We start from the raw sequence: 27,798 nt of genomic DNA, 5'->3' as shown, positions 1-27,798 counted from the left end.
ATGCGGAGAATAGAGTGAACTTTACCTTAATGATCTTGTCGTTTATAATAAGAACTTGTGCCGAGCATATACTGCAAAGAACCTCCAATACTTTGTCAAACTCATTTTTCAGAGGCTCTAATAAAATCTCAACTTCTTCCAAACTCTTTAAATTTCCCAGACTTTGGCAATTCCTCACTTCTCCTTTCCATTTCAAAGTTTTAAGATTTGGAGCAAAAATCTTCAATGATGTGTTGCTATTTGTGCTTTTTCTGCTCTCAAATACTTTGTAACCACCCCAGTACATATCTATATTTTCAAGTTTCTCACCAGATATATTGAGATGGCAGTCATCATTGTCATCGTCATCGTCATCATTGAAAAAAGAAAAGGATTCCAAAGACGAACTTTCAATGGAGATATTTTGTGTACCCTTGATAGAACTAAGACTTAATTCCTTGAGATATTTGCAGCAACATGAGATCCATTTGAAAATCCTCTCGTCTACTATTTTAACATCACTCAATGATAAGTAACGGAGATTACTAGAAAAGGATAGGGACGGCGCTTCAACGATCTCCAAAGTGCGTGTACCCGAGGACACCGATAGAGAGCGCAAAGATTGAGAATGGAAGATTATTAATCAAATGAAAAGCTATGGTGAAATCTTGTCTGATGAGAGAATAGTTCAGAAGTATCTAATTAGCTTGCCAAGAAAGTATGACAACATAGTTTCAATCATAGAGGAGACTAAGGATTTGTCAACTTTGAGTGTTGAAGAATTGATTGGTTCTCTCAAAGGTTTTGCTCAGAGACTATCTAGACATGACAACAATGATGTAGAAAATGCTTTCCAAACACTTATAGTGAATCCAAAAACTCAAGCTAGTTCAAGTCAAAGCAAAGCCAACTCCAACAAGAATTGGAAAGGCAAAAACAAAGCGTGGGAAGGAAAGGGTAATTTTGAAGACAAGAAAAAAGTTGAGAAGAGTTTGTATGTTTCGAAGTGCAAAATTTGTGACAAAGCTCATTCCGGTGAATGTTGGTTCAAAGGAAAAGTGAAATGCCACAAGTGTAGCAGATTCGGGCATATGCAAAAGGATTGTACCTACAAAGATAATCAGCTAGCTCACTACACCAAAGCAGAAGATGAAGAAACCAATATGTTTTATGTTGGTCATGATACAACCGTCCAAGAAGAAGCTAAAGTTTGGTTTGTGGACAGCGGCTGTAGCAATCATATGACGGCAAATAAGAACATTCTCCATAATGTTGACACTACAAACCTAACCCGAGTGAAGATGGGAAATGGACAGCTAGTCGATACATTGGGAAGAGGTACTATTGCCGTGCATACGAAGAATGGAAAGATGTTAATCAAGGATGTCATGTTAGTTCCTGATTTGAAGCAAAATTTGCTAAGTCTTGGACAACTCATTGAGCATAGCTACTACTTATATTTTGGAGACAATACTTGCAAGATATATGATAGGAGGAATCATCAACAACTCGTGGCTAAGATTGAGATGAGGAAGAGTAGAAGTTTTCCTCTCACAATTGAGTATGCAACTCAATCTGCATTCAAGATGGAAGTGCAAGAAGATTCAAAGCTATGGCATAAAAGGCTTGGCCACTTGAATTTTCAAAGTCTCAAGAAGCTACAAGAAAAAGAAATGGTGCATGGGTTGCCGAGTATCCAAGAAAATGAAGAAATATGTGAAGGGTGTGCACTTGGGAAGCATCATAGAGATTCATTTCCACATGGTAAAGCTTGGAGAGCAAAAGCTCATTTGGAATTGATTCATACAGATGTTTGCGGACCCATGAAGACTTCTACTCAAGTGGGAAACAAGTATTTCCTAATCTTCGTGGATGATTATTCTAGAATGACTTGGGTATACTTTCTAAGACAGAAATCAGAAGTGTTCTCAATCTTCAAGAAGTTTCAAGCTATGGTTGAGCGACAATCTGGTTATCTAATCAAAGTTCTTAGAAGTGACAGAGGAGGAGAGTACACATCCACAGAATTTGATAAGTTTTGTCAAGATATTGGCTTGGAAAGACAACTTACTGTCAGCTACACTCCACAACAAAATGGAGTAGCTGAGAGAAAAAACAGAACCATAGTCGAAATGGCTAAGGCAATGTTACATGACAAGGGAATACCTCAATATTTGTGGGGTGAGGCAGTTAATACAGCGGTCTACTTGATGAATAGGCATCCAACAGTGGCAGTTGAAGATAAGACACCATTTGAGACATGGAGTGGAAGAAAGCCTTCCGTGAATCATTTGAGAGTGTTTGGGTCAATCTGCTTTGCTTATGTTCCGAAAGAACTAAGACAAAAACTTGATGAGTCAAGTGAAAGATGCATTTCGTAGGCTATGCTTCATACACAAAAGGGTACAGACTCTACAATTTAAAAAAGAAGAAAGTTCTAGTTTGTAGAGATGTTCTTTTTAGTGAGAAATCTTCGTGGGATTGGAATCAAGCAACCATCCGAGAGGAATCTGCACTAATTAGAATTGAAGAAGAAAATCAACCAAATGAAGAGGAAATTGAGCCAGAAATTCCACAATTATCACCTGAAAACAGTCCTCAAGTTCACTCTCCTACACCTTCAAGTCCAAGTTCAACGCCGGTTCGGTTAAGAAGCTTAAATGAAGTCTATGAAAGCTGCAATTTTTGTGTTGAAAAACCAGAAAACTTTGATGATGCAGTGAAAGAAGAGACTTGGAAGGCTGCAATGCAAGAGGAGATCAATGTCATTGTGAAAAACAAGACATGGGAACTAGTGGACAGACCTTGTGACAACTCCGTCATTGGAGTGAAGTGGATTTATAAGACTAAGCTCAATCAAGATGGTTCCATTCAAAGGAACAAAGCTAGATTGGTAGCAAAGGGTTATTCTCAGAAACCCGGGATTGATTTCCAAGAAACATTTGCACCGGTAGCTAGGCATGAAACAATCAGAGGCCTTATTTCCGTAGCTACTCAGAAGGGGTGGTTTCTGCACCAACTTGATGTCAAGTCGGCTTTCCTAAATGGAGTCCTAAAAGAAGAGGTGTTCGTTGATCAACCTCAAAGATTTGTTCTTAAATGACAAGAGCACAAGGTGTATAAGCTTAAGAAGGCACTTTATGGCCTGAAACAAGCTCCGAGAGCATGGTGTGGAGAGATCGACTCATATTTCAATGAAAGAGGTTTTCAAAGAAGTGAGAATGAACCTGCCCTCTATGTCAAAACAGAAGGTATTTCAGATATCCTTATTGTTTCCTTATATGTTGATGATTTGGTTTATACTGGAAGTAGTCATAATATGATCTTGAATTTCAAGAATGACATGATGAAGAAATATGAGATGAGTGATCTAGGCATGTTGCATTATTTTTTGGGAATTAGTATCATTCAATCAAATGATGGTATCTTTATTACTCAAAAGAAATATGCAAAAACACTTCTAGAAAAATTCAAAATGGTTGGTTGCAAGCCTGTTGCAACACCTCTAGTTGTGAATAAAAAGTTTCAAAGAGAAGATGGTAGTGGTGATGCTGATGAATCTGTGTATAGAAGCCTGGTTGGGAGTTTGTTGTATTTGACAGCGACTAGACCCGATATTATGTATGCTGCAAGCTTGTTGTCCAGATTTATGCACAAGCCTACTTGCATTCACTATGGAGCTGCAAAGAGGATCCTAAGATACATACAAGGTACACTTGACTTTGGTATTATGTATGAAAGGAATGTTGAGCCAAAATTGTATGGGTTCTGTGATAGTGACTGGGGAGGTAGTGTGGATGACTTGAAGAGCACATCTAGCTATACTTTTACATTAGGGACTGGTGTATTCTCTTGGGCATCTAAGAAACATAAATCAGTTGCACTATCAACGGCATAGGCTGAGTATGTATCGGCTTCAATTGCAACTTCTCAAGCTGTGTGGCTGAGAAGAATTATGCAAGATTTTGGTGAGAAACAAAAATCAGCAACTCATATCCTTTGTGACAATAAGTCAGCTATTGCCATGAGTAAGAATCCTATTTGTCATGGTAAATCAAAGCATATTGCTCTGAAGCATCACTACATCAGAGGTGCTGTGGAAGACAAGGAAGTGGATGTGGTCTACTGCAAGACAGAAGATCAAGTTGCTGATATCTTCACCAAGGCATTACCAAAGGACAGATTCATCTACCTAAGAGAACTTTTGGGAGTGAAGCAGCAAAGCATTAAGAGGGAGTGTTAAAAGTTAATGCTTTACTTAAACTGATTCTGCTTGAGTGAAACTGATTCTGTGTAAAATGGCTGACTGTTGCCTTTATCAGTCGACCCAATTACTTCAGTCGGCTTATGTATTAAGCCATATATATCAGAAATATCTGAATGAAAAGATAAGATCTCTGTTTTTATAAAAAGCATCAGCCCTCTGTTTCCAAAGCTCTCTGCACTCTGTTTCTTTGATTTTCAATCTTTATTATTTTATTCAAGTTTTATTAATGATGAAAGATTGTCTAAATACCAACATTCTATCAAACACTTCTAGGCACTACCACAATCAACTAATTTCAGAAAACCCCGAGCAAAATCAACATGCTTTTGGTAACGAAAAGCGTACAATTAGACAGAAGTTCGATGTTGAAATCCAAGTTTTCAGGCATGTTCTGCAAACAAATCGTTTATAGGTGGTATGGTAGTGGCTGAATCACTTCTTCTTCTGCTATGGAGTCGTCAATGAACCGGGGCGTGGTTCTGTTTGCTTATGCCTAGATATAGGCTCTAAGTATAGGCCGTTAGTATTAGGGTTTTGTATTTATTGACTATTAAGATTTAATTATCTATAAATAGCATGTTTTGTAATTCAGTTTAGAATAAGCTCGTCACATAGTCTTACGAGTTATGTAGCTTTTTTGACGAATCTTTGTAGTACTAATTGTTTGTTTTCAATAATATTTGTAGCTTTGTAATCGGTTTTTCGTTTTTCCGTTTGTTCTTTTGGTCGTTCATTCATTATGCGTAATCTAATTTTCAACTTAATATTGTTCTATGTACTTCATGTGAATTTTATTCGTCGCTTGTTCATCCGTCTGTAATGCGTACTCTGATTTTAAACTCTAATTATACTCCCTAAAAGAGTTTACAAAAAAGATAAATAATTCTAAAATTCTTTGAACTCCAATTATATGTGATATTAAATTTTTTTAAAAGGGTTAGACTTTAGGAAATTAGGTATTTTCTCTTAAGCTTTTGTCCTACAGTTTTACCACTTCAGTTACACCTTCCTATGCGAACACACCAGCTCCTCCCTTGCCTAAATTACAATTAACAGAACAAATCTGTTTAGCAACTTCATCCGGAAGATCACTAAATCTGTCTATTCCACTTTCAGAACTTCCTTGAGCTTTACAACTTGCTAATACCCGAAACTTACTGTTGTGAGTTGCAACCCATAATAGTGACAGTTGAAGGCGTGGCGTGGAGATACTAGAAAGAATCATTCTCAGCAACCAACTGTTATAACAACTTGTCATAACTGGCTGACTATATACACACACACACAAGAATGACATTGCAAATATTTGATAAAATTCTCATCAAACACTTACAGTGGGTGGTGGCTGAGTTGGTTACTTCTTCAGCAAGCAATGGCTGAAATTTTATGAAGGCTGTGACTCATTGGAGTAGATCTCTTCACACATATTACCATATATACACCCACACTAAATATAGCCAGCCTCTAATAGCGGAGCATATTGAAAACACAACATATACAATTGGAAGGATTCCGAGCATCTATATTTAGACTTTCTGCATCTATCCGAATTTCGGCAAGCTATTGTAAGAATCGTTACATTTAGTCTTTGTTCGGGAGAATTTTTATTTATTTTTATTTTTTCTAAAAACTATAGTTAATTGTAGTTGACGCGTAAAGCTTTAAATCGTTAAATTGATCTAATAGCTAAGATACAACGAAATGCAGGTAAATTAACAAAGTTTAAATGTAGAGGCTCAGGATCTCAAATTGAAATTACCAACATACAGCCTTAAGGTTTATTGACCCATTGACCCAATTCATCCTACTGGTTCAATTCGTCGACCTTGTTTATTGGCCCATTAATTAAATAACTTTATTTGTCTGTTTGATAATTATTTTGTTCTTAATTTTTTGTTTCATTACGTACTAATACTATAATTTAGTGGTATCTCTCTTCACTTGTAAGTGAGAATTCTCAACTTCAACGTATTATATTTGTGTTGAGTTTAATAGCAAGTTAGTGGTTGGCCAATTGTGTGGCACAACCCAATTTTTTATATTTGAGATATATATAAAGAGGAATGTGAGGGAAATGATGGATGAGAAGTATATGAGAGAAATGATGAAAGAAGGAATAAGAGCTCTTGATTTCTTTTAATCCCAAATTATTAATTTTTGTGCCTTGCAAGACAATTTAGGTTTGGGTGATGCAAATTGTAAAGAGATATTACAAAAGAAATATTGTAGAAATGTCCTATTAATGTAATGTACTATGACAAGAACATATATAATGTTTTTTTCTTTAAATATCAAACGTTCTTCCTTTTCTATCCCAAAAAACCCTTTGCTTGCTCAATAAGTTAATTCTCTATCTGAGATCGCCGAATCACAATATGAACTATCAAAATCGGTCTGTGAGATAACCGGACCATGATAAGAGATTGTGTAGGTGTCGTCTAGATCCGCCGAATGATAACTACAGGAGTGGAAATCCTATTGCACCTACTCACCATCCCAGCAATTTTTGATGGAGCATTTTGATCACGATAAGCAATAACCATTTTCCTCAAATTTCGAGCATGGTCGAGAATATACCTTGCAAACTCGATTTCATTAGACCCATAGGAATTCTCTATGCTTACCTCCTTAAGCTGGTAAATGAAAGCAAGGTTTTGCAGTTTCCAGTATTCATTACCAAAGTGACTTGCCTAAAAACATAAAAACAAATTAATTCAAAATCACCAAATAAATACATATACCTTGCCATTTTTTCACGATAATTTGTGTGTGCTGTTTAACCCAACTATTCCATAAATTCACCGACATTATATGTTATTGACCCAACCCCCTCTAAAAGGAAATGTAAAAAAATGCAAGTCACACGCAATATTCCAAAACTAATACCATTATACGCATTCAGTGCTGGTTTGTCAAACATGTTTAATGAAAAACAAATAAAGTTGATATCAAGCTAGAAAATTATATTAATATCTCATTTGAAGAACCACAAAACTCAATTTGACAGGCTGTTATTTGACTTGTTTTAACTTATTTTCTTACACTATAATGAATCTAGTGAGAGATTAATATAAGTTTTAGTTTGGATTTTTAGTTGGAGATAAGTGATGACTATATTGATTTTCTAGATATTTGCTAGTAGTTTTATAGTCAACTAGCACTTCGGTCTAGCAATTTCTTCTCTAACTTGTAAGTGAGATCTCTCAAATTTGACTTACTTGGAAGACGAGTTCAACCTATCAATACCCCATCCGCTGACAATATATCACTACGTCAAAAATAAATATAAAGAAACTAGCTAACACTTTTGCTGTCATTTAATCTAGTTTAAATTTCGAGTTTTCATTCTTTTAATAGGATGGAATTCTTAAGAAATTTTTGGCTTGTGATAAAGCCGCCCTAATTTATAGGCAAATGATTCTACAAATTAGCACAAGAAAAATGTGTCGTGTGCGTGAGACGGAGATGAATAGGCAACATAGACTTTCACTTACTTTTTCTGGAGCCAACTTCTCACAGCTAGTCTTTATGCACAAAATATTCAGATTAGGCATTCTCCTAAGAAGAGATACCACTGCAGGAACAAGCTTGTTATTCAAGCTCTCACAATGTATACTCAAGTTCTGAATTTTATCCCATATTCGTGTTGGCTTGGAGCCTTCCTGGTAGAGCGCCTGCAAGTTTTTCCATAAATTCAAATGCTTTTTAAGTTCCTTCATCGGACAGAACTTGCGTGTAAATAAGAACTTACATTTCCCAACAAGTCTCACAAATATCACAAGTATGCCATCATAATAAGAATGCAATCTCCATGATTGAAAAGTGAAAACTCTCAAGTCATGAGATTATTTTATACTGTTTTTACGAAAAACGTCCGGAGAATAGAATGAACTTTACCTTAATGGTCTTCTCGTTCATAATAATAACTTCTGAAATTGCACCAAAATCCATTTCCGGAGCTGATAGATGAATTTGTCTGCATCTTTTGGACAGAGCACCCACTCGAGTGTAGTCTTTGAAATTGAGGAAGGAAAGAATATGATGAGCAACTTCCTCTGGAAGATCACTAAATCTGGTTATTCCACTTTCGGAGGAAGTTCCTTCAGCTTGACAACTTGTAGATGCCCGGAGCTTACGCTTGCTCCCCATCGCAGTGACTTCTCAAGGCCCGATCTACTAGAGATAATCCTTTCCTGCAACCAACAATTGCAACATTATATCAAAACTACATAGTCAAGAAACGTTTACAGCTAAATAGGATGTCCTTGCCAAATACCTAATTAAATTCTCATAGAGGCATTCTATCAAACACTTTCCAGGCACTACCACAATCAACTAAATTTCAGGAAACCCTAGAAATCAACAAGCCCACCAGTTTTTCAAAAATCACAAGTGTAAAATTAGACAGAAATCCTAATTGAAATAAGAGCTTTTGGAAAACTCGTATATTCTGCAAACGAATCACTTACAGGTGGTAGTGGCTGAATCAATTCTTCTTCGACTATCAAGTCTCGCAGGAAGAGTAAATAGATGAGTGTAATACGTAAGACACAAGGAACTCCCTCCTAGGGTTTAGGGTTAACAATCCTTTATATTTTGTTGCCTTTTTACATAATTAGGTTTTCTCATGGGCTGGGCTTTTACAACCATGGCGGGCCAAGCCTAAATGAGCATGCGGCAAAAATATTCAAATTTTAATAAGAATTCCTCAAATTTTGGTTTTGAAAAGTCTATCAATTTGAAATTAAAAGAAGAAATTTCATACAAAAGTATTAGGTTTTAGCTTTTGAGATGGTTATTACTTTTGTATACATTTTTACGTAATTAGATTTGTTTTTAGAAACTTTCAACTTACATTTCGCCAATACGTATTAATGTTTTTAGCCGTTTACTGAGGTTATCAGAAATTTATCTTAGATCATAGAAAGCTTAGGACATGTTATTAAGCATGCATTTTGTTAGTTGCACCTTCCTATGTGAACACACCGTCTCCTCCCATGCCTGAATTGCAGATATTAGAAGAAATGGCATGAAAGGCTTATTATATTTACACCCCACATATTATTGAATAAACCCCATATACTTAATACACCTCACATTTACTTTTTCAATTAAAATTTATCTTAATACACCCCCATTTACTTTCCCATATTACCCTTCCACCCACATTCTCAACATACACCTTACATTTTCTATGTACACTCCACATTTTTTATACACCCCCACATTCTTCACGTCTTATAATACTCAGTCACAATCAATATTGGAGGAAGATGTGGCTGCTAAGACTCTGTTGAAGGTGGCAGACGAGGTCATACGCTGAGGTTTAATGACAAAAATTCGAGGGTAAAAGCAGCAAGGGAAAGGAGAACAATCATAGGGTCTCTTGTAATGTGAATGGACTAGGACTTTGCCCAGATTGGCAAAAACGTAGCTGAATGTTGATGTAGTTTCATTGCATTTTCAGATGTATGAAAAAAAACATATTTATTTATTGGTGTTGAATTGCATAACAGAGATTGTGTTTAGCTATTTTATTACTATTATCATTTCTTTAAATTGGGGTTATGCCATGAGACAACATACATAAGGAAATATCGTTACTTTCTTTGCACTCCATTCAAGTTCTAATCCGGCAGTTTCATCATTTTGCTTGCATTTGTTGGGAAGACAAAAAAAAATAGATAAATACTACCTTAAAAGTGATTTGGGGTTTATTTAGAAATTTTTTATTTTTTTTTAAAACCTAATAAGGCCAAAATTAGCATTGCATGGTAGAGTGTATAAATCATTTAATATCAAATTTGAATGGGAGGTGTATTCAACAGTAAGTGGGATGCTAATAAAAAAAACCTTCACGAAATTGCATTTTTGATCGAAATCATGTAAATTCTTTGATCTTGGTTTCCCGAGACATTTATGTGCGCGAGAACCCAAGATTGTTCTTCAAAGTAGCTGCATACATCTTGGTGATCTAATCTGTTAATCGTTGGTGGCATGATCGATTAAGAACATCACCAGATTCAAATGCCGTATGAGAGAAATATCAAGCAAATATTACTAGAGAAATATCCTGTCAATATACATGTCGATTTCAAAAGCTATGTGAATCTCTATGTGAGACATCAAAATAGCTATGTGGGATCCCCGGACCAGAGAGAGTGTAGATGTAGTCTAGGTCCTGCCGAATGTGAACTGAAGCATTGGAAATCATCCTGCTCCTACGCATCATCCCAGCAACTTTTGATGGAGCATTTTCATCACGATGAACAATGACCATTTTTTTCAAAGTTTGAGCACGCTCGAGAATATACCTTTGAAACTCGATTTCATTAGACCCATAGGAATTCTCTATGCTTACCTCCTTGAGCTGGTGAATGAAAGCAAGCTTTTGCAGTTTCCAGTATTCATTACCAAAGTGACTTGCCTGACGACATAAAACAATTTAATTCAAAATCACCAAATAAATGCAAAGTAATTAAAAACAAATGAACTTTTGTGTGACTCTGTTTAACCCAACTATTCCATAAATTCACCAACTTTATATGTTATTGACCCAACCCCCTCTAAAAGGAAATGTAAAAATATGTAAGTTACACGCAATATATTCCAAAACTACCCCCATTATACACCCAAAGGGTTTACGGTAGGCACACTGCCAAACCTTTATAATGATTTCCGCTAGACGTTAGATTATGCATGTAGTGCTGGTTTGTCAAACATGTTTTATGAAAAACAAATAAATTTGAAATCAAGCTCGAAAATTATATTCATATCTCATTTGAAGACCCACAAAACACAATTTGAGAGGCTATTATTTGATTTGTTTTAACTTATTTCCTTACAACATAATGAATCTAGTGAGAGATTAATATAAGTTTCATATAGGATTTTTAGTTTGAGATAAGTCATGACTATGTTGAGTTTCTTGATATTTTAAAGCAATTTCATAGTTGTAATCTTATGTCAAATAACACTACGGTCTAGCAATATTCTTGTTAGTGGGGTTTCTCAAAACTGACTTACTTGGAAAACAAGTTCAATACCTAATTATTATGGCCGCTAGTACCATGGTCTAGCAATAGCCCACCCACTAACAATAAATCGCTACATAAAAAATATAACATAAAAGGAAACTAGCTAACCCTTTTGCCGTCATTTAATCTAGGTTAAATTTTGAGTTTTCATTCTTTTAATAGGGGGTTTTCTTAAGATATTGTTGGGTGTAAATAAAGCCGCCCTAATTTATACGAAAAAGATTCTACAAATTAGCACAAGAAAAATGTGTGTCGTGTGCGTGAGAGGGAGATTAATATGAAAAACGTCAGGAGAATAGAGTGAACTTTACCTTAATGGTCTTCCCGTTTATAATAAGAACTTTTGCCAAGCATATACTGCGAAGAACCTCCTATACTTTGTCAAACTCATTTTTCGGAGGCTCTAATAAAATCTCAACTGCTTCCAAACTCTCTAAACGTCCCAGACTTTGGCTATTCCTCAACTCCCCTTTCCATTTCAAAGTTTTAAGATTTGGAGCAAAAATCTTCAATGATGTGTTGCTATTTGTGCTTTCTCTGCTGGCAAATACATCGTAACCACCCCAGTACATATCCATCTTTTCAAGTTTCTGACCCGATACAGTAAGATGGATGTCACCACGATTGAAAATATAAAAGGTAACTCAAGAAGAACTTTCAATGGAGATATTTTGTATACCGTCTATAGAAATAAGACGTAATTCCTGAAGGCATTTGCAGCAACATGAGATCCATTTGAAAATCCTCTCGTCTACTATTTTGACAGAACTCAATGATAAGTAACAGAGATTACTAGAAAAGGATAAACATGGCACTTCAACAACCTCCGAAATGAATGTATTCAAGGACACCGAAAGAGAGCGCAAAGATTGAGAATGGAAGATGAAAGATGGCATCGACAACGTACTCGTACTAACAATGTGTGAGAAATAGAGATCAAGCTCTTCAACATTACACCTTACTGCATTACGAATCCACTTGATTGCTTGAGAATGGTCATCAGAGACTTTCTCCGCTGTTTCATTTATATAGGAACTCAAGCCGATGCGGACTCGCTGCATCCTGTTATTACCACGATCAAGCAAGTATCTATCAAAAGAAGTCATCATCCTCGCCAAATCCACCTGTTTTATATCTGTCCACCGATTTGTACCAAAATCCACTACCAGAACTGAGAGATGAAATTGTCTCCATCTTTTGGACAGAACACCTACTCGAATGAGGTCTTTGAAATTGAGGAAGGAAAGAATATGATGAGCAACTTCCTCCGGAAGAACACTAAATCTGTCTACTCCACTTTCAGAACAAGTTCCTTCATCTTCACAACATGGAGATGTCCGGAGCTTAAGCTTGCGCCCCATCATAGTGACTCCTGAAGGCGGTGGTCGGAGCTACTAGAGATAAAGAGGATGCCCTTGCCAAACACCTAATTAAATTCTCACAGAGGCATTCTATCAAACACTTTCCAGGCCCTACCACAATCACCAAGGTGTACAATTAGACAGAAATCCAACTTGAAATCAGAGTTTTCGGAAAAGTAATGTTCCGCAAACAAATCACTTACGATCAAAATTCAATCCCCTCCTCCCTTTTAGAGCGGCGGCGGGAGTAGAAATTTGGTGTTGAAGGTCCGGAAAGCCGATAAGCGGCGGATTCTGCGGCAGTATTTGTAGCCCATCCACTTCGTCGCCGACGAGCTCAAGCAGAAGGAGAGTTGAAGCTTTATATGAACGTCGACGCGCCCCCACAGAGCGCGGAAGCCAGTACCTTTCACTCACCCGTCGACATTGAAGACCTAGGAGTCCGATCTCAAATAGAAAATCGAATCCGATGGTTACAAAACCAACAGTGTCCAAGGAAAATAATTTTTTCGCTTTTTGGTAATTTTATATATCACAAAATCCAGAGAGAGGTAAAAGGAAAATTTTATTTGAATTCAACTAAATTTTTTCTACATCTAACTTACTTTTTTCATTTATATTATTTTTTATTAAAGAATTAATATCTTTTTAAACCCAAATTTATTATCTAAATTACCCTCTCAAACCTAATTCAAAATGTAAAATTATCTTCACATCCATTCTATATAGATTTCACGGGATTTTAATAGATTTTTTTTAAGTGATAAATTTCAAAGGATTTTAAAAGATTCTCAATTCTTTATAGATTTCGTCAGATTTATATGGATTTCCTTCAAAGATTTCTTAGGATTTTACCCTAATCATGGACTGGGAGACATCTAATCTAGATAGGATTGCTATCTGGTAGTTCATTCCAAGCAATAATGTGAAATTTTTTATTGCAGACTATGAACATTTGCTTTAGACCTACTCCTTTGAATAAAACTCAAATTTTAGTTTGTAAGCCTACTCCAACTTACTCCAACCCTTGGGTCAAATTTGGTTTAGATTCTCCTTGAGTTAGTGGGCTGAGCCACCATATATGTGTATTTTTTTTGTTTTATATTTATAAATTCATTAAATTCAATGGCTAAAATATAATATCATCATATCCAACAGTAATAAAAAAGATGTGACGGTTCAAACTTAAATCCAACAACTAAAATAATTAAAAACAATTCTTTCATGTATTTCATATTCTTTCATAGTGTTACAAGAGTTTCATGATGTCAGTTTGGTGGTTTTTCAATATTTATTGGAATCGAAATATTTTAAAGTTAAAATGTTCAAAAAATTAAATTAGGATAGTCTACATAAAATTGTTTTAACAAAAAGTTACTTAAAAAATGATCTTAAATTCATTCTTTAATAATCTCGGGTTAAAAATTTAACCCACAAAGTTTGGAGATGTGCTTAGATAATGTTTTTGGTTTGGTTTTGGACATGATGGCTTAATGGATTCTTTGAGATTATATTTTGTGCACATTTGATGATTTTTTTGGTTTGGCTTTGGACTTGATAGCTTAAGGAATTCTTTGAGATTATATTTTGTGCAACCAATCTAAGATTTATTTTATTTTATTTTGTTATGGGTAATTTCGATTAGAACGATATCTTGAAATAGGTGACCATGTTTCCTTTTGTTGTAATGAGTATTTTTCGAGTGCAAAGTTTCAAACCAATACGTGAATTCATTGCAAGTGCAATGTCTCTAGGAACAAAAATGTAACCCTTATTTCAATATTATTATTTTTTGTGCCTTGCTAGACAAATTAGGTTTGTGTGAAGCAAGAGAAAAATATCCTGTCAATTAATGTAATGCAACATGAGAGTTGTAATCTAATCTTGGTTTAATTCCAAAAGCTAGTTCTCAGTTGCACCTTGAGTTTGATTTCTACTCGTGCAAACTGTTAAAAGACGTACGAAATGTTTTTTTTATTTACCCTAAAAAAAAAAATCAAACCTTCTACCTTCTAGAACCCGAAAATCTCTCTTATTTGCCAAGTGTCTAAGATCTCATAGTCACTATCCCAGATTTCAATATATCAGGTCCCGAATACGAAATATAAGATCCCGGACCACAAATTCTGTAAATCCTGTGTGGATCCTGCTGGATGAGAATGGAAGCACTGGAAATCATCTTGCTCCTATTCACCATCCCAGCAACTTTTGATGGAGCATCATCATCACGATGAACAATGACCATTTTCTTCAAATTTTGAGCACGCTCGAGAATATATCTTGCAAACTCAATTTCATTAGATCCATAGGAATTCACTATGCTTACCTCCTTAAGCTGATGAATGAAAGCAAGGTTTTGCAGTTTCCAGTATTCATTACCAAAGTGACTTGCCTGAAAACATAAAAACAAATGAATTTGCTGTGCAAAAAAAAAAAAAAAAAAAAGGAAGCAAATTATTCAAAATTACCAAATAGAAACATAACTTTCTAAATTCATCTTTTGACGATAAGTTGTGGGTGCCTCTGTTTATCCCAACTATTCCATAAACTCGCCAAACTTAATATGTTGATCTAAACCCCCTCCAACAAGGAACGTAAAAATATGCAAGTACACGCAATATAGTCCAAAACTAACCCCATTAAACCCGAAGAAGGATGTACGATACCACACTGCCAAACCTCTAGATTGATGAAGTACATGGTACATTCCACATTAAGTGCTGATTTGTCAAACTCAAAAATTATATTCATATCTCATTTGAAGACCAACAAAATGCAATTTGAGAGTATGTTTAATTTGTCTTAACTTATTTATTTACACTGTAATGAAGCTAGGGCAGAGATTATACAAGTTTCACTTAGGACTTAGGATTTTTAGTTGGAGATAAGCGATGACTATGAGGAGTTTGTGAATATTGATAGCAGTTTCAGAGTTGTCTTTTTCAAACTAGCTTGTCTTATGGCCAATAGCACTACGGTCTAGCGATATTCTTCTCTAACTTGTAAGTGGGATGTCTCAAGTTTAACTTACTTGGATTGCGAGTTCAATACTTACTTATTATGATTTCCCAATTGTGTGACTTACCCCAAATCCTCACTACATAAAAAGTAGAACATTAAAAGAAACTAGCTAACCCTTTTGCTGCTATTTACTCTAAGGTTACATTTTGACTTTTAATTCTTTTAATAGGAGGGTTTTCTTAAGAAATTGTTGGGTTTAAATAAAGTTTCCCTAAATTATAAGAAAATGATTCTACAAATTAGCACAAGAAAAATGTGTGTCGTGTGCGCAAGAGGGAGATTAATAGGCAACATAGACTTTCACTTACTGTTCCGGGAGCCAAATTCTCACAGAACATACATTGCAAACTCAATTTCATTAGACCCATAGGAATTCTCTATGCTTACCTCCTTAAGCTGATGAATGAAAACAAGGTTTTGCAGTTTCCAGCATTCCTTACTGGAGAGACTTGCCTAAAGACATAAAAAAAAATTAATTCAAAAGCACCAAATAAACACGAAGTAATTCAAAAACAAATTAACTTTTCTGTGACTCTGACTAACCCAACTATTCCACAAATTCACCAAATTTACATGTTATTGACCCAACCCATTCTAAAAGGAAATGTAAAAACATGTAAGTTACACCAATATATTACAAAACTAACTATTATGCATAGTGAAAATATATCGCTACATAAAAAAATTTAAAAAAATTAAAAGAAACTAGCTAACCCTTTTGCTGTCATTTAATCTAGGCTAAATTTTGAGTTTTCATTGTTTAATAGGAGGGTTTTCTTAAGAAATCGATAAGGTCACCCTAATTTATTAGCAAATGATTCTAAAAATTACAACAACAACAACAACAACAAAGCCTTTTCCCACTAAGTGGGGTCAGCTATATGAATCCTAGAACGCCATTGCGCTCGGTTTTGTGTCATGTCCTCCGTTAGATCCAAGTACTCTAAGTCTTTTCTTAGAGTCTCTACCAAAGTTTTCCTAGGTCTTCCTCTACCCCTTCGGCCCTGAACCTCTGTCCAGTAGTGACATCTTCGAACCGGAGCGTCAGTAGGCCTTCTTTGCACATGTCCAAATCACCGGAACCGATTTTCTCTCATCTTTCCTTCAATTTCGATTACTCCTACTTTACCTCGGATATCCTCATTCTCAATCTTATCCTTTCTCGTGTGCCCACACATCCCACGAAGCATCCTCATCTCCGCCACACCCATTTTTTGTACATGTTGATGCTTCACCGCCCAACATTCTGTGCCATACAACATCGCTGGCCTTATTGCCGTCCTATAAAATTTTCCCTTGAGCTTCAGTGACCTATGACGGTCACACAACACGCCGGATGCACTCTTACACTTCATCCATCCAGCTTGTATTCTATGGTTGAGATCTCCATCTAATTCTCCGTTCTCTTGCACGATAAATCTTAGGTAGCGAAAATGGTCGCTTTTTGTGATCTTCGCTAGATGGCTCCGGTCATTAGTATGGATAAGTATATAAATAGATAGAGATAGGAAAGCGAACACAAGATGTACGTGGTTCACCCAGATTGGCTACGTCCACGGAATAGAGGAGTTCTCATTAATTGTGAAGGGTTTACACAAGTACATAGGTTCAAGCTCTCCTTTAGTGAGTACAAGTGAATGATTTAGTACAAATGACATTAGGAAATATTGTGGGAGAATGATCTCGTAATCATGAAACTTCTAAGTATCGGAGTGTGGTATCGTCTTGACGTGCCTTATCTGTCTCATAGGTAGATGGGGCATCTTCTCTGGAAGTACTATTCCTCCATCCAGGGGTGGTATCTTTAACTGGTGGAGATGCACAAGGTAATGTATCAATTTCACTTGAAGCTTACTTGTAGTTTCAGGCTTGGTCAAGCACGATACAAACCATGTAGTAGGAGTCCCCCAAGTCGCCGAGCTAGGGGATCTGCTGAAAGAGGTGACAGACAAGGTAAGCAATCATAGCTCCGGCTGATTGTTCACAGTCTCCCTATCTTGCAGGCAGCATGAAGGATAAAGAGAAGAAAATGAGAAGAGATGATATGAGATACTTTTGCTTTTGAAGAAGTAACTTTCCACAGGCTTATTCTTGAACTGAGCTGGAGGGCTTTCTGGTTTCCTCCAGAGTATAAGGCCGACTGAAGAATTTGAGGGTCAAAACAAGTCCATCAAATCTAGAGTACGTTCGACCCTGCTGATATGGGATACTTTTGCTTTGACAGAGTAATGGATGTATCGGCACGTGTGCTGTTACGCTTGTCTCCACATGCTTCCTTGTATCATTCTCCCTTGCCCTATCTGTTCCTCAGGCAGATGCGGTATCTTCCCTGGAAGCATAAGATGTTGAAGATGAGTACTCGAGAGCAATGTCAGGTAAGTAATCAGGTAAGGGGTTCCAGGCAGTCAGTTCCTGGCTGGAAGCTTGATTCCAAGTACTGATTGATTGCTCTCTTTCTCCTTGTCTTGCAGGTAAGAACAAGGTCAAAGGAAAAGACAGGGAAAAAGCATGATATGGGATACTCTTGCTTTTAACCCTGATGATATGAGATATTCTTGCTCTAGTATAGCTTGTTTGCAGAGGTATTATCGGGGGGAAAGAAAGCTGAATATTTCGAAAGGCTTCGTTGGGAGTGCCCTCTCAGATATGAGGAAGGGTTGAGCATTTTTGCAGGTCTGCCTGTCCGTTGGGGATGGAGGTCGACATATATAGGAGTCTCCTTAACAACAAGTAGTAATGCTATTCCTTTACCCTACTTGGTCATAGCACAGTAGTGGGAGCTGCCAGCTTCACATGTTTTAACGTTGTCAGAGCACTTTGAAAAAGTGGTTTGTGGTATCTGGAAAGCTGATGTTGCGTGTGAAGATTACAGACAGCTTTATCCAAGGAGATCCGGCTCTTGAAGTTGGGAAAGTGTTGCCTCTTCGGTTTTCGAACAAGCAATCCTATCGGGGATCTGGCTCTCGAGATTCGGAGAACGATGCCTCTTCGATTTTTGAGAAAGCAATCATGCTGGGGGTCTGGCTCTCGAGATTCGGAGAGCGGTGACTCTTCGATTTTTGGAAAAGTAATCATGTTGGGAGTCTGGCTCTCGAGATTCGGAGGGCGGTGCCTCTTCGATTTTGGAGCAAGCAATCTTGTTGGGAGTGTTTTCTCGAATGTGAGTGAAGGTTGGGCATGTTTGCTAGTCTACCTTGCCACGAAGCACAGAGGTTGACACACAGGGACTTTCCAATTATCCAGCAATGGTACTGTTCCTTTACCCTCTTCGATTTTTGAGAAAGTAGGCATGTTGGGAGTCTGGCTCTCGAGATTCGGAGGACGGTGCCTCTTCGATTTTGGAGCAAGCAATCTTGTTGGGAGTGTTTTCTCGAATGTGATTAAAGGTTGGGCATGTTTGCTAGTCTACATTGCCACGAAACACAGAGGTTGACACACAGGGACTTTCCAATTATCCAGTGGTGGTACTGTTCCTTTACCCTTGTGGGTAATAATATGGTAGCTAGACCTTCAAAATTTATGTGTCTAAACTTTGTTAGTGTTGTTTCTTTGCTATTCTTTTACCCTTCTTGGTCAGAGCGATGTAGTGGGAGCTACAAGCTTTACGTGTTCAACTTTGGCAGAGAACTTTGGCAAAGTTATCTGTGGTACCCATGAGCTACTGTTGCGTGTGGGAAGTGGGTGATTGAACAGTAAGACTCATGTGCTTTCTACTTCACCAGAAGTCTTCGACCGAATGCCCATAATTTCCGCAAAGCTGAGTGTGCGTGTGACAGGTGCTGACAAGGCTGGAAAAGTAGGTGCCTCTTCGATTTCTGAGATCGGCCCTCGTGGTCTCTGAGCAGCCCAGCTTTTGAGAAAGCAAGCGCCTCTTCGATTTCTGAGATCGGCCTTCGTGGTCTTTGCGCAGCCCAGCTTTTGAGAAAGCAAACGCCTCTTCGATTTCTGAGATCGACCCTCGTGGTATCTGAGCAGCCTTGCTTTTGAGAAAGCAAACGCCTCTTCGATTTCTGAGCAGGCGCCTCTTCGATTTCTGAAGCTCCGTCGAGTGCAGATTTTTATAGAGGCTGGCATTAAGTTCCAAAGCACCCTTGAATCTCCACCAGTAGAAGCTCCATTCTTGCACTTCTAAGATCTTGATTTGTCCGACCTCTTCTCTCTTCAACACCTTTGAAAATGTCTGGCCCCTCCGACCGTCGTTTTGACTTGAACCTTGTTGAAGAGGCAGCCCCGCCTTCTCCTGACAACATATGGCGTCCATCCTTCGTCTCCCCTACTGGTCCTCTTACCGTTGGGGATTCCATGATGAAGAATGATATGACCGCTGCGGTGGTGGCCAGGAACCTTCTCACTCCCAAAGATAACAGACTACTTTCCAAACGGTCTGATGAGTTAGCTGTTAAGGATTCTCTGGCTCTCAGTGTTCAGTGTGCAGGTTCTGTGTCTAATATGGCCCAACGCCTATTTGCTCGAACCCGCCAAGTTGAATCATTGGCGGCTGAAGTGATGAGTCTCAAACAGGAGATTAGAGGGCTCAAGCATGAGAATAAACAGTTGCACCGGCTCGCACATGACTATGCTACAAACATGAAGAGGAAGCTTGACCAGATGAAGGAATCTGATGGTCAGGTTTTACTTGATCATCAGAGATTTGTGGGTTTATTCCAAAGGCATTTATTGCCTTCGTCTTCTGGGGCTGTACCGCGTAATGAAACTCCAAATGATCAACCTCTGATGCCTCCTCCTTCTAGGGTTCTGTCCAGTACTGAGGCTCCGAATGATCCCCCTCCGGTGCCTTCTCTTTCTGGGGCTCTACCGACTGCTGAGACTTCTCCTAAGCAACCTTTGTGAAGGCTCCCTCTTGTTTGTTTATTTTGACTTATGTATATGTACATATTTGTAGCTTATCGGGGATATCAATAAATAAGTTTTCCTTCATTTCAACGTATTGTGTTAAATACACCAAAGCCTTCTTCGCTAAGTTCTTTGAATTTTCTTTTGTTGAAGCTTTGTGAGTGGAGCATGTAGGTTGAGGTAGTGTTCCCTTAATTTCCTGAGTGAGGAAAACTTCTCGGTTGGAGACTTGGAAAATCCAAGTCACTGAGTGGGATCGGCTATATGAATCTTAGAACGCCATTGTGCTCGGTCCTGTGTCATGTCATTCGTTAGATCCAAGTACTCTAAGTCTTTTCTTAGAGTCTCTTCCAAAGTTTTCCTAGGTCTTCCTCTACCCCTTCGGCCCTGAACCTCTGTCCCATAGTCGCATCTTCTAATCGGAGCGTCAGTAGGCCTTCTTTGCACATGTCCAAACCACCGTAACCGATTTTCTCTCATCTTTCCTTCAATTTCGGCTACTCCTACTTTACCCCGGATATCCTCATTCCTAATCTTATCCTTTCTCGTGTGCCCACACATCCAACGAAGCATCCTCATCTCCGCTACACCCATTTTGTGTACGTGTTGATGCTTCACCGCCCAACATTCTGTGCCATACAGCATCGCCGGCCTTATTGCCGTCCTATAAAATTTTCCCTTGAGCTTCAGTGGCATACGGCGGTCACACAACACGCCGGATGCACTCTTCCACTTCATCCATCCAGCTTGTATTCTATGGTTGAGATCTCCATCTAATTCTCCGTTCTTTTGCAAGATAGATCCTAAGTAACGAAAACGGTCGCTCTTTGGTATTTCTTGATCTCCGATCCTCACCCCTAACTCGTTTTGGCCTCCATTTGCACTGAACTTGCACTCCATATATTCTGTCTTTGATCGGCTTAGGCGAAGACCTTTAGATTCCAACTCTTCTCTCCAAAGGTTAAGCTTTGCATTTACCCCTTCCTGAGTTTCATCTATCAACACTATATCGTCTGCGAAAAGCATACACCAAGGAATATCATCTTGAATATGTCCTGTTAACTCATCCATTACCAACGCAAAAAGGTAAGGACTTAAGGATGAGCCTTGATGTAATCCTACAGTTATGGGAAAGCTTTCAGTTTGTCCTTCATGAGTTCTTACGGCAGTCTTTGCTCCTTCATACATATCCTTTATAGCTTGGATATATGCTACTCGTACTCCTTTCTTCTCTAAAATCCTCCAAAGAATGTCTCTTGGGACCCTATCATACGCTTTCTCCAAATCTATAAAGACCATGTGTAAATCCTTTTTCCCATCTCTATATCTTTCCATCAATCTTCGTAAGAGATAGATTGCCTTCATGGTTGAGCGCCCTGGCATGAACCCGAATTGGTTGTCCGAAACCCGTGTCTCTTGCCTCAATCTATGCTCAATGACTCTCTCCCAGAGCTTCATTGTATGACTCATTAGCTTAATACCTCTATAGTTCATGCAATTTTGTACGTCGCCCTTATTCTTGTAGATAGGCACCAAAGTGTTGGTTCGCCACTCATTTGGCATCTTCTTCGTTTTCAAAATCCTATTGAAAAGGTCAATGAGCCATGTTATACCTGTCTCTCCCAAAACTTTCCACACTTCGATTGGTATATCGTCTGGGCCTACTGCTTTTCTATGCTTCATCTTCTTCAAAGCTACAACCACTTCTTCCTTCCGGATTCGACGATAAAAAGAGTAGTTTCTACACTCTTCTGAGTTACTCAACTCCCCTAAAGAAGCACTCCTTTCATGTCCTTCATTGAAAAGATTATGAAAATAACCTCTCCATCTGTCTTTAACCGCGTTCTCTGTAGCAAGAACCTTTCCATCCTCATCCTTGATGCACCTCACTTGGTTTAGGTCCCTTGTCTTCTTTTCCCTTGCTCTAGCTAGTTTATAGATATCCAACTCTCCTTCTTTGGTATCTAGTCGTTTATACATATCGTTGTAAGCCGCTAACTTAGCTTCTCTCACAGCTTTCTTCGCCTCTTGCTTCGCTTTTCTATACCTTTCACCATTTTCATCAGTCCTATCCTTGTATAAGGCTTTACAACATTCCTTCTTAGCCTTCACCTTTGTTTGTACCTCCTCATTCCACCACCAAGATTCCTTTTGGTGTGGAGCAAAGCCCTTGGACTCTCCTAATACCTCTTTTGCTACTTTTCGGATACAACTAGCCATGGAATCCCACATTTGGCTAGCTTCCCCATCTCTATCCCACACACACTGGGTGATTACTTTCTCTTTGAAAATGACTTGTTTTTCTTCTTTTAGATTCCACCATCTAGTCCTTGGGCACTTCCAAGTCTTGTTCTTTTGTCTCACTCTTTTGATATGTACATCCATCACCAACAAGCGATGTTGATTAGCCACGCTCTCTCCTGGTATAACTTTGCAATCCTTACAAGTTATACGATCCCCTTTCCTCATTAGAAGAAAATCTATTTGTGTTTTTGACGACCCACTCTTGTAGGTGATCACATGTTCTTCTCTCTTCTTAAAGAAGGTGTTGGCTAAGAAGAGATCATATGCCATTGCAAAATCCAAAATAGCTTCCCCATCCTCGTTTCTCTCCCCAAAACCATGGCCACCATGAAAACCTCCATAGTTGTCTGTCTCCCTGCCCACGTGTCCATTTAAATCTCCTCCTATAAATAACTTCTCCGTCTGAGCAATTCCTTGCACCAAGTCTCCAAGGTCTTCCCAAAATTTCTCCTTCGAACTCGTATCCAACCCTACTTGAGGTGCGTACGCACTAATCACATTGATAAGTTCTTGTCCTATTACAATCTTGATTGCCATGATTCTATCTCCTACCCTCTTGACATCTACAACATCTTGTGTCAAGGTCTTGTCCACGATGATGCCAACACCGTTTCTCGTTCTATTTGTGCCCGAATACCAAAGTTTAAACCCTGAGTTTTCTAGATCCTTTGCCTTACTACCAACCCACTTAGTTTCTTGTAGGCACATAATATTTATCCTTCTCCTCACCATAACTTCCACTACTTCCATAGATTTTCCCATTAAGATTCCTATATTCCACGTTCCTAAACGCATTTTGCTCTCTTGAACTCTACCCTTCTGTCCTAGCTTCTTCACCCTCCCCCGTCTAATAGGATCAAAGTACTTCTTTTGTGTGTCCCGTGTAAAGTTGATAGGAGCATATGCTCCCAAACAACTTTGAGTGGAGTCGTTCGAAAAGAAGTTTCTATGGCCCCCTTGCTCATTTAACACTGCATCCGGGTGCCGATGGAGATACAGCGACCCTTGCTCACTTATCACTGTGCTCGGGCCACACAGCGCGCCACTTACGGGTGACGCCCTAGCTTTAGTGCAATTTTGTTCTGAATTCATTTTCATAAGGATTCGACGTGATCATGGAGTGCCGGCTGTCGACTACCTGACGCCCTCCCCCTCCTCCTTTATCCGGGCTTGGGACCGGCAATGTAAGTACATAGGAGGAGTTCAAATGATTCTAAAAATTAGAAAAAGAAAAATGCGTGCCATATGCGTGAGAGGGAGATCAATAGGCAAAATAGGCTTTCTTACTTTTTCAGGAGTCAAATTCTCACAGCTAGTCTTTATGCACAAAATATTGAGATTAGGCATTCTCCTAAGAAGAGAGACCATTGCAGGAACAAGCCTGTTATTCAAGTTCTCACAATGTATGCTCAAGTTTAAAATATTATCCAATATTAGTGTTGTCGTGGAACCTTCCTTGTACAGAGCCTGCAAGTTTTCAAGAAAAAAATCTTAATTACATAGAAAGAACACAAGAATTATCACAATCTTGATTAATATGATCATTAATTTGTCAAAAAATTAAAGTCTAATGCTGTTTAAGTTACTTCATCTCACAAATATCACATCAAATATAACATCACAATAAGAATGCAATCTCCATGATTGAAAAGTGAAAACACTCTCAAGAGTCAATTCACAAGATTATTTATAGTGTTTTTACGAAAAACGTCCGGAGAATAAGTGAACTTTACCTTAATGGTCTCCTCGTTTATGGTAATAACTTTTGCCGAACATATACTGCAAAGAACCTCCAATACTTTGTCGAACTCATTTTTCAGAGGCGCTAAGAAAATCTCAACTTCTTCCAAACTCTTTAAATTTCCCAGACTTTGGCTATTCCTCAATTCGCCTTTCCATTTCAAAGTTTTAAGATTTGGAGCAAAAATCTTCAATGATGTGTTGCTAATTGTGCTTTTTCTGCTCGTAAATGCATCGTAACCACCCCACTCCATATCTATATATTCAAGTTTCTGACCCGATATAATAAGATGTACGTCACCACAATCGAAAACATAAAAGTTAACCAATGACGAACTTTCAATGGAGATATTTGGTATACCATTGATAGAAATAAGACGTAATTCCTTAAGGCACTTGCAGCAGCATGAGATCCATTTGAAAACCATGTCGTCCACTATTTTAACAGAACTCAATGATAAGTAATGGAGATTACTAGAAAAGGATAGAGACGGCGCTTCAACAACCTCCAAAATGCTTACACCTGAGGACACCGATAAGGAGCGCAAAGATTGAGAATGGAAGATGAAAGATGGCAACGAGAACGTACTAGTAACACGGTGTGAGAAATAGAGATCAAGCTCTTCAACATTACACCTTACTGCATTACGAATCCACTTGAGCACTCGAGAATGGTCATCAGAAACTTTCTTCGTTGTTTCACTTTTACAGACACTCAAGCAGATGCAGACTCGCTGCAACCTGTTAGGACCACGATCGAGCAAGTACCGATCAAAAGAAGTCATCATCCTCCCTAAATCCATTTTTTTTATGCCTGTCCGCTCATCTGTACCAAAATTCACCACCGGAACTGAGAGACGAAATTGTCTGCATCTTTTGGATACAGCACCCACTCGAGTGAGGTCTTTGAAATTGAGGAAGGAAAGAATCCGATGAACAACTTCCTCCGGAAGATCACTAAATCTGTCCATTCCACTTTCAGAACAAGTTCCTTCAGATTCACAACTTGTAGGTGCCTGGAGCTTACGCTTGCGCGCCATCGTAGTGACTCCTCAAGGCGGTGGTCGGATCCAATAGAGAAAAATATGATGCCCTTTCCAAAAACCTAATCAAATTCTCACAGAGGCATATGATCAAACAATTTCCAGGCACTACGGCAATCAACTAATGTCAGAAAACCCCCAGCGAAATCAACATGCTTGTGGCAACGGAAAGTGTAGAATTAGACAGAAATTCCAAGTTGAAATCCAAGTTTTCAGAAAATCGGATGTTCTGCAAACAGATAACTTACAGGTGGTATGGTAGTGGCTGAATCAATTCTTCTTCGGCACCGGGCCGTGGTTCTCTTCGCTTACGCCTGGATATAGATTAGATTTAAGAAGTTGAACAAAAATAGAAGTTTAGTGTGTTTGTACTTTTCTTTTTCTTTTTTTTTAATTAATTGTTTGTATTTTCTAGTTAGTTTAGAATTTGGGTCCAACCCATTGAAATTAGGATTTCGTATTTTTTGCTTATTAGAGATTTCTATAGATAGCATGTTTTGTAAGTCAGTTTAGAATTAGTAGGTCGCATAGCCTTACGAGTTATGTAGCTCTTTTGGCGAATCTTGTACTATTGTTTCTTCATTTTTAATAAAATTTGTAGTTTTGTATTTGTTTATTTTATTTGCTTGTTCGTCGTTATGCGTACTCTGATTTTCAACTTATCAACTTAATGCATTTCCATAAACTCTATGTGAATTTTATTTGTCGTTTGTCCGTTCGTTCGTTATGTGTACTCTAATTTTCAACTTAATATAGTTCCATAAACTTCATGTGAATTTTATTTGAGTTCATTTGAAATCTTAGAAAAGATGTCTAATTTCTCAAAATCCCTTTATTATTCCTTCAAATCCATTAAAATCCTTCATTTTTTTTAAATAAATTACACATAAAGTTTTATGAACTACCTTAAACTGAGGAATTAATACACTCGGATTTTTATAAACCTTTTTTTTTTTAATGAAATCTTGATTAAATATATCTTGATTTGTATACTTTTTTAAAATCCTTTAAACTAATAATTGAATATACCCTCTAAAAGATTCTACAAAAAGAAAGAGAGATAGATCAGGAGTGAGAGGGTGAATATACCCTCTTAATGTAGAACTGTAAATAATATCGTTTGTTTCATAAAAAATAAAAAAATAAAAAAAACTTAAATTGAATAAAGAGATCCAAATAAAGGGAGGGTGAGAAAGAGATGGGAGGGTGAGAAAGAGAAAGAGTGAGAGAGAATGAAGAGAGCGAACCATAGGAGAGAGAAGGAGAAAAAAGACCAAAAAAAAAAAAAAAAGAGAGGGATAGATTGGGAGTGAGTGAGAAGGGGAGGAGAAAAAAAATGAGTGTGTTTAAATTTAAAAATTCTAGAAACTCACTTTTAGTGTTTTTAAATAATAGGCTATTTTCTTAAGTTAGTCTTGAATTCAGTTTTTAAAAATAGTTCTACCAAGAAGTTTTTAAAGCCAACTAGAGCCTTAGCTTTTTAATTGGATTATTAAAAATTTGACATTGGATCGAATCGAAATAGGATACCAAACATGCGCTTACTTATTCCAAACCTTACAATATTAATTTTTAGCTTTTGAGAGAAATATAAGAACATCACCAGATTCAACTGCTGTACGAGAGAAATATAAAGGAGATATTACCAGAGAAATATCCTGTCAATTAATTTCATGTAACATGCGAGATCTCTTAGTGACTATCCGAGATTTTGATATATCAGGTCCCAATACAAAATGTAAGATCCCAGACCACGGATTTTGTAAATCTTGTGTGGGTCCTGCCGAATACGAACTGAGGCAGTGGAAATCATCTGCTCCCACTCACCATCCCAGCAACTTTCGATGAACAATATTTTCTTCAAATTTTGAGCATGCTCGAGAATATACCTTTCAAACTCGATTCCATTAGACCCGTAGGAATTCTCTATGCTTACCTCCTTAAGCTGATGAATGAATGCAATGCAAGGTTTTGCAGTTTCCAGTATCCATTACCAAAGCGACTTGCCTGAAAACATAAAAACATAACTTTTTAAATTCATCTTTTGACGATAATTTTTGGGTGCCTTTGTTTAACCCATCTATTCCATAAACTCACCAAACTTAATATGTTGACCCAACCCCCTCCAAAAAGGAATGTAAAAATATTCAGATTAGGCATTCTCCTAAGAAGAGAGACCACTGCAGGAACAA

At 37.8% G+C, this 27,798-nt stretch overlaps 3 protein-coding genes across 8 annotated transcripts in view; all 3 read right to left on the bottom strand.

Moving 5' to 3' along the window:
* LOC126618204 (F-box/LRR-repeat protein At3g58900-like) overlaps positions 1 to 27,798 on the bottom strand; it is a 43,312-nt gene that overhangs the window by 13,992 nt on the left and 1,522 nt on the right. The window lies entirely within an intron of this gene.
* Positions 40 to 13,206, bottom strand: LOC126617895 (uncharacterized). Of its 3 annotated transcripts, XM_050285984.1 has the most exons (4): positions 8,716 to 8,815; positions 8,144 to 8,439; positions 7,741 to 7,920; positions 6,377 to 6,936 (listed from the first exon to the last, which is right to left on the bottom strand). In XM_050285984.1, exons 2-4 carry the CDS (start codon positions 8,393 to 8,395, stop codon positions 6,685 to 6,687), a joined length of 684 nt encoding a protein of 227 aa, XP_050141941.1. In that variant the 5' UTR covers positions 8,396 to 8,439; positions 8,716 to 8,815; the 3' UTR covers positions 6,377 to 6,684. The 3 variants fall into 3 exon arrangements, 1 of the variants encoding a protein (XP_050141941.1); XR_007621572.1 differs by lacking the exons at positions 6,377 to 6,936; positions 7,741 to 7,920; positions 8,144 to 8,439; positions 8,716 to 8,815 and adding exons at positions 40 to 82; positions 11,652 to 12,755; positions 12,848 to 13,206; XR_007621571.1 differs by lacking the exons at positions 7,741 to 7,920; positions 8,144 to 8,439; positions 8,716 to 8,815 and adding exons at positions 11,595 to 12,755; positions 12,848 to 13,206 and having other exon boundaries at positions 6,899 to 6,936.
* On the bottom strand, positions 10,282 to 27,536 carry LOC126617878 (uncharacterized). 4 transcript variants are annotated; one of them, XM_050285969.1, is made up of 6 exons: positions 25,855 to 27,536; positions 24,557 to 25,761; positions 24,111 to 24,290; positions 16,053 to 16,118; positions 14,971 to 15,036; positions 10,282 to 10,673 (listed from the first exon to the last, which is right to left on the bottom strand). In XM_050285969.1, exons 2-6 carry the CDS (start codon positions 25,601 to 25,603, stop codon positions 10,341 to 10,343), a joined length of 1,692 nt encoding a protein of 563 aa, XP_050141926.1. In that variant the 5' UTR covers positions 25,604 to 25,761; positions 25,855 to 27,536; the 3' UTR covers positions 10,282 to 10,340. The 4 variants fall into 4 exon arrangements, with proteins under 4 accessions (XP_050141926.1, XP_050141927.1, XP_050141925.1 ...); XM_050285970.1 differs by having other exon boundaries at positions 24,557 to 25,668; XM_050285968.1 differs by having other exon boundaries at positions 24,557 to 27,536.

Source organism: Malus sylvestris, chromosome 4, assembly GCF_916048215.2.
Source record: "Malus sylvestris chromosome 4, drMalSylv7.2, whole genome shotgun sequence".
In the NCBI taxonomy this organism is placed as follows: domain Eukaryota; kingdom Viridiplantae; phylum Streptophyta; class Magnoliopsida; order Rosales; family Rosaceae; genus Malus; species Malus sylvestris.
This window is presented reverse-complemented; position numbering and strand designations above follow the sequence as displayed.

Excerpts from the sequence above, each read along its gene's own strand:
- LOC126617895 (XM_050285984.1), bottom strand. The coding sequence starts at position 8,395 with ATGGGGAGCAAGCGTAAGCTCCGGGCATCTACAAGTTGTCAAGCTGAA. Across the intron at positions 7,921-8,143 it reads TGAACGAGAAGACCATTAAG|GCGCTCTACCAGGAAGGCTC; the intron begins GTAAAGTTCATT and ends AAAAACTTGCAG. Across the intron at positions 6,937-7,740 it reads AGAAGTTGGCTCCAGAAAAA|GCAAGTCACTTTGGTAATGA; the intron begins GTAAGTGAAAGT and ends TTATGTTTTTAG.
- LOC126617878 (XM_050285968.1), bottom strand. The coding sequence starts at position 25,603 with ATGGCGCGCAAGCGTAAGCTCCAGGCACCTACAAGTTGTGAATCTGAA. Across the intron at positions 16,119-24,110 it reads AGAATTTGACTCCTGAAAAA|GCAAGTCTCTCCAGTAAGGA; the intron begins GTAAGAAAGCCT and ends TTATGTCTTTAG. Across the intron at positions 10,674-14,970 it reads TCATTCATCAGCTTAAGGAG|GCAAGTCACTTTGGTAATGA; the intron begins GTAAGCATAGTG and ends TTATGTCGTCAG.